Here is a 6,374-nt window from a genome sequence, read left to right as displayed (position 1 = left end):
CTACTGTCGCTGTTGCTGTTTTTGTTGTTGTCGTTTTGTTGTTCTTCTTCTTCGTCTTCGTCTTCCTCTTCTTCGTCGTCGTCGTCGTCATCGTCGTGTTGTTGTTGTAATACAGAAATGCAATTCTACGCGGGCGTCGTCTCAACTTTGTTGGTGTTTGGTTTATTCGCTGCATGACAAGCAAAGTGCGGGGCCGTGTGTGCGTGTGTGTGTGTGTGTGTGTGTGTGCTGCTGGCGGCTACGGGGCGTATGAATGCCGTGAAAAGTGCCTGCTATGTATGAGAATGTGGGCGTGTGTGTGGGCGTAGGTGTGTGTTTACGTGCTTTTTGCTGCTCTCAAGCTAAAATGAACATCAGAGCAAGCGTATAGTATGTGTTTATTTATTCTCATTGCTGCGAGAGTGTCTTGGAGAAATAGATAGAGTTGACAATTAAGCAACTTTCTGGGCTTTTGTCATTGTCTTGTTGTTCTTGTTGTTCTTGTTCTTGTTCTTGTGGTTGTTGATGATGTTTTTTCACACACTTTGTTCTTGTCCTTACGCAACTACAATTATTGATACTTTATTTAGACTTTAATCTAGGCGACACTCATAGTGACGCAGGCGCCACGTGCGTCCGTCTGATGTGTCTGGTTGCAGCGCGTCCAATGAAGTCGCTTCGGGGGGCTCCTCATCCTCTAGCGTTCCTGGGAACCTAGGGCTGATCTCTCTCTCTCTCTCCGGCCTAAGCTGGAACATTGACGTCTGCGGCGCAGCTTCTCACATGCTGCGCTTGCTGCTGCTGCTGCTGTTGTTGTTGTTGTTGTTCATCGTATGTTGTTGCTTTGTTCGTTGTTAGTTGTTTCGTTTCCTTTCGCTTCGTTACTTTAATTTTTGGACTCTAGTTGCTTACATCCGCTTACATTAGTTATGTTCGTTGTTGTTGTTGTTGTTTTTGTTGTTCTTCCTTAATCGATTAACGTTTTTAGCTATCGTGCTTGTTGTTGGTGTTGTTGTTGTTGCTGTTGCTGCTCCTGACACTTTCTTTCAAAATTGATGGCTTTATTAGTGACTGAAATGATTTCGATGTAGTAGCATTGACGATACTTTTTTTGGTTGTATTTGTAAGATACGTTTTTTAACTTTTATTTTAGTTTGTTTATGAAGCTGTTGTATGCGGCTGCTGCAGTTTTATTGTTGTACTTGTTGTTCTTGTTGTGTATTTTATTTATATAGAGACGACAAATTGCATTTTGTATTGTTTCTAATACTCCCAATATCATGCATCCTGTATTTCACCTTTTAATCCAGGCACCCTGTGGTGTTGGTTATGACCTAAACGATTTGCTAAATCCTGTACAACATCACGAAATATGACCGTATCTATATTTTCACCTAATAAATACAACAAAAACCAATCGCCCATCTTCGAACGACGAACGATTATTTCAATAGCGTCACGACGCACTAACCTGAAATCGAGAAGAACGCACAATGCACATTTTTGATTAATAAATAATGAATAATATATTTGCATTATGAGAAACTTACCTAAATCGCATACGAAATAAGTAGACCCTCATTCGAGGTGAGAATATAATAACCACCCTGTATATTAGCGTTAATAATGTGAGAATCGTTAATAATATAAACCAAAACCAAAGGAAAATATAAATTTTCTCATTAACAACGTTTAATGGTAAAATGCAAATGGCGTCGTGCTTTTCCACCTGTCACAGAAAAAAAAACGAAAGAATTGTACTCCATTATTTTTCTGCTTGTTTATTTGCTTCACTCACCTCCCCACTTGAACCATATTTAAAAAATGTACATTTGGTCATTCTGGGAAATATGTAAATCATAGGATCCATTCGATCTTCCTGATCGGTCTCCATATAATCTATCACATCCAAGCCAAATGTCATAAATTCGCCATCGAAAAATCGATTCATAAGAAACATTTGACCTGAAATAATTGAAAATTGTTATCCATGCTTGTATAATAAACACATTTAAAATTCTAGATGAGATGATATACAAAATATTTGTATAACCATAATGACACAGACAAATAATAAAATGTTGAACATTTAACTCTGCTTTATTGCAATTCTTTTTAAAAGCCAAAATGAAACGAACGTAACGCCTTTCTTTGTGTGCCTCATATACTGGTATATAGTCTCCGATACGATAATTGCATCTAAAATGATATTTCACAAACATATCTGATATAATGAATTACTCGAATTGAATAAACACGTAGATATGCCAAGCAAGTTGTTTGCAATATCATTAATTGTTTACTAATTATTGTTCGTTCTCTTCAAAGAAATGCACGCCAGTACATGCATTGCATTAGTATATACTTTGAACCTTAACAACAGATCGGCCATTAGCATGCATTCATACATGGGATAACATAAACAAATATAGGCTGATCGGACATCCACCGTGAGGCGCGTACTCGGCATTCTAAGGCGTAGAGCTAGCTTGGCTTGTGAGTTGAATTTGGAATATCAAACGACTCGGTACGCGGTCGTTCTGTCCGTCTGTCCGTCTGTTCATCTGTCATTCTATCCGTCCGTATGAGCAACTAGATCTCAGAGACTCGAAATAAGTAATTTTTTCAGTTCCCGTAATATTTGGAAATTTTTGTGCATCAAGAAAAATATATAACCCTTATCTGCCTAGGGCTTAGTAGCAATTGAATACCAAGTTTGGTTATTCCAGCTCTCATACTTTTGGAGATCTTTGCGTTCATCCAGACGGACAGACGGACATGGCTATGTCACTATGTCATACTGATCAAGAATATATATAATTTGAGTGATCTGCTATACCAGGCAGAGAAGAAACCTCATATATAAAGTACATTAACATGTTTAGTATTTCACAGACGTAGAGTATTCCGTATTTATTAGAGTCCCAGCGTAGAGAACAATTTCATTTGAATTCGCTGCAGATGCTTGAATGGCTATACACTTTCCTTCAAAACAGTAACTAAAACTTAATAGTTCCAAGAGCTCCACAGTTTCGAATTGGGATAAAAATACTTTTTAAAGCAAGATAACCATCGCAATGGTCGCCCGAATGATAAAAACAATCCACAAACAAGTGTGGGATCCCAGTCATATTGTGTTAGTGACCTCCTTTGCTTTTGACTGAAAACATAGACTCCTAAACAGATCTCCTTGATATATAGTTTTACCTGATTGCAAAGATTTGCCAATACTATCAAAAGTGTCTTGTAGTCTGGCGTCTATTGAGAGGATTTTCACCATAAACAGGAGGGGGATTGACCTGCTTAAGAATTGAATTAATTCTCCTCTATAATTTGCGGCCTGAAACAGACCAGCCTCATTGGCTGCAACTGAGCTGTGCAGCTAATTGACAATATAACTATCAGGCTGACCCATTTGGGGCTGATGAAGCGCATCGACAAATGCTCCACCATCTAATTAGCCAGTTTGGATGTTTTTCAACGCCTCGTTAGTGCTATTATCGTACGGCTATCTAGCACCCACGTCCCGCTAGGCACAACGCTCCCGACTCGCTTACGTTTGGTGCCACCATGATGTCAGCCATTTTTGCGAGCGGGTCTGGGTTTTTATTGTTGTTTATTTCCCATGTTCTCTGACAGTTCATTATTTTGTCAGATTTTCGAGCTTGTACGCAAGTTGTCCATAAATTAAATCGAAGCAAAGCAAAGCACTGGCGATGCCCACGAATGCAAATGTGGTTGATGTTTATTTTGATGCGGCGGCTACAGTGGCCGCCGTGGTCAGTCGATATAAAAAGTTAGTCATTGGCTTTTCAGCGGAAAAAGGTAAATGAATATTGCGGCGAATGATGTTGTTGCTCGTGGCTGTTGTTGTTTTGATAATGTAAATGCAATTTGTTTATTGAAAAATCGAACAGAAGCCATTTGGGATCGATTCCATCAGATTTTCCAATTGGAAAGGGGACGCTTACTCACCTATCACATTTATTAGAGCGAGCAGCTCACACACGTAATATCTGTACGCCCACCAATTGTGATATCTGCGATTGACAGCGATTTGCGATTGGCATTAGCATGTTTTAATTATTACATCAATCATCTACTCACCTTAAATTTTCCCACAAATAATCTAAAAGTAATTTCTTCTTTTGTTTTTTCTCGGCTTCGGAACAAATTCCTATGTCTAAGTCCATAATGAGCGCATGAATCTTGCCACCCTCCCAAGATTTCCACAGCCATCTTGGTGTATAAAATAATATTGCCTGGAATGATAAGAATAAAGAGGTGATCAGTAATTATGGTTACATGTCGTCTTATCCGCTCAATTTGTCCAAAATCAACCAAAATCTTTGGTACAATCAATGGAAATGGGGAAAAATATGGAGTTATTTTTATCAACGATTGAGCTGACAAATTGGCTTTGCAAAACCAAAAATTGCTCAAAAAAAGTCTACAACTTCGAATAGAGATGATGAACGTGGTTTCTTAAATACGATCCTGAATAAAAGCACCCAAATGTTAGAAAACCCTAATGGAAAGATCATTAGGACACATTCTCTCTATTTGGGTAATTTATATCCATACCCATAAATAACTAATAAATAAATCCACTTACTCGTGGACACATGCATTAAGAAAGCTTGCCCAGTCTTTTGTGGGATTCTAATCAAATTTCGTCTCTATTTGTTATATACTTATATACTCGTACATTGGCAAATATCTACAAAGAATGGCTAGAAAATGGTTATCGTTGTCCGTTATCGAAGAAAATGGCTAAAAACACAACTACAAGCTGGAAAATCCGCTATAAATAGCAAGTAACTCCACTAAAACAGGCTAGAAAGCTCGCTATAAATGCTAAAAATGGGTCGAATATGCTAGAAAGTAGATAATGACTAGAAAATCCACTAAAAATTTATAGAAAAACCGATAGAAAGCTTTAAAAATACCGCTATAAATAGTTATAAGGCCCGTTTAAACAGACAGAGACTGAAATTCGCCGAAATCCTCAAGAAACGGCGACTCTTGAAAATCAAGACCTACCAGGTGGGCATAAATAGAAGAAACAGAAGGCAGATCAACTGGCAACAATTGCGAGTTTACTTAAGAATAGGGATCGTGCAGCCATTTGTTGTGAAATATGACCCATTTGGGAACACCATGTTTGTTTACACGTGCATTCCAGATACATGTACAGTTACCTCAGTTGATTTTTGTTTACATTCGCAATTTCAATTTCGCCAGCTGGTCTACTTGCTGTTCATTTACGTGCGCCTGTTTCGTCACAGAAAAGGTTGCCGAACCAGCATTCCAAACCCTCACATAAGAGGTTTCACATCAAGAAGCTTGAATCAACAAACCTGGTGTAGGGGTTTCCTTTACATACATGGGTTTCAATATGTATGTATTTATCTATACTATTAACTGCTCGGATGTGTACAATATAAGCAAGCCATTCAATTCGTCAAATAACATTCGGAACACACTCTGAAGAGCATAAATAAAGTAAACTATGTATGAGCTCGCATCACATGATATCACAATAATAGCTTAGCATTTTGTTGCAGCAATTCAGAGGACTAAGTTATTTCACTTGACCACAAATAATGGCCACCATATGGTCCACAAAGCCGAGCCGCCTACGTGGTGCGTCTGCAGGATTACCTGCCTCTGGCTGCCTCTGCTGGCTTGCTCGGGTATTGGTATCGTGCCAGACAAACATGAACAGCCATCACACCAGAGGCAGAAAGTAATCACTTTGCACAATCCTCACTAATTTACGATACAAGTTATTAATAATTTGTCATCGGGGCGCGCATAAATTCTACAAGAAATGCGGAAAGTCCAAGCACACACATGCCTACCTACATGCAGATAGATGTATGCCAGACACTTACTATATGTATATGGGTGAGAATTTGTGCGCATAAACCGCAAGTCTGAGCATTTTTGATATGATAATACGGCGTGTTTCTCTAATGGCTCATGGCTAATTGTTTTAATAAAATGTGATGGAGAACAGCAGCAGTAGTGGCATCAGCATCAGCAAGAAATAACAACGGCCTATTTATAGATACCCTTAAGTTTCGTGTCTTGCTCAAAAATTATCAAAACAATTATCTATAGAGAAAAAACAGCGTTTTCATGACAGTACCAAGGACGCACATGGTTGAGCATTTTGTAAAGCGATCTTAAGTAACTAATGCCTTTGGCATTGCTAACTGGAATTATATGCTTTGCGGCTCTCAAACAGCTGGCATATGTCACATGTTCATTAAGATGTCAGATATACTTGTACATACACACATATGTATACAACAATTTCAATGTAAAACAATGTGAAATACCATATATCCCATAAAAAAGTTCATCAGCCCTTCTGTATGCATTACTTG

The 6,374-nt window shown here is 38.5% G+C and overlaps 1 protein-coding gene across 1 annotated transcript in view; it reads right to left on the bottom strand.

Annotated features, from left to right (window-relative positions):
• Nucleotides 1-229: 229 nt before the first annotated feature.
• LOC115627489 (innexin shaking-B) overlaps nt 230-6,374 on the bottom strand; it is a 94,596-nt gene continuing 88,451 nt past the window's right edge. The window contains exons 5-9 of the mRNA XM_030523174.1: nt 4,087-4,241; nt 3,955-4,019; nt 1,778-1,944; nt 1,530-1,708; nt 230-1,450 (exon numbers count right to left, since the gene is read on the bottom strand). Of these exons, the coding sequence (XP_030379034.1) occupies nt 1,258-1,450; nt 1,530-1,708; nt 1,778-1,944; nt 3,955-4,019; nt 4,087-4,241 (759 nt within the window). The 3' untranslated portion in view covers nt 230-1,257. The remainder of the gene's footprint in view (nt 1,451-1,529; nt 1,709-1,777; nt 1,945-3,954; nt 4,020-4,086; nt 4,242-6,374) is intronic.

Source organism: Scaptodrosophila lebanonensis, unplaced genomic scaffold (assembly GCF_003285725.1).
Source record: "Scaptodrosophila lebanonensis strain 11010-0011.00,11010-0021.00 unplaced genomic scaffold, SlebRS2 tig00000096-arrow-pilon, whole genome shotgun sequence".
In the NCBI taxonomy this organism is placed as follows: domain Eukaryota; kingdom Metazoa; phylum Arthropoda; class Insecta; order Diptera; family Drosophilidae; genus Scaptodrosophila; species Scaptodrosophila lebanonensis.
Note: the sequence above shows the minus strand (reverse complement) of the source record. Positions and strands in the feature narration are given on the sequence as shown.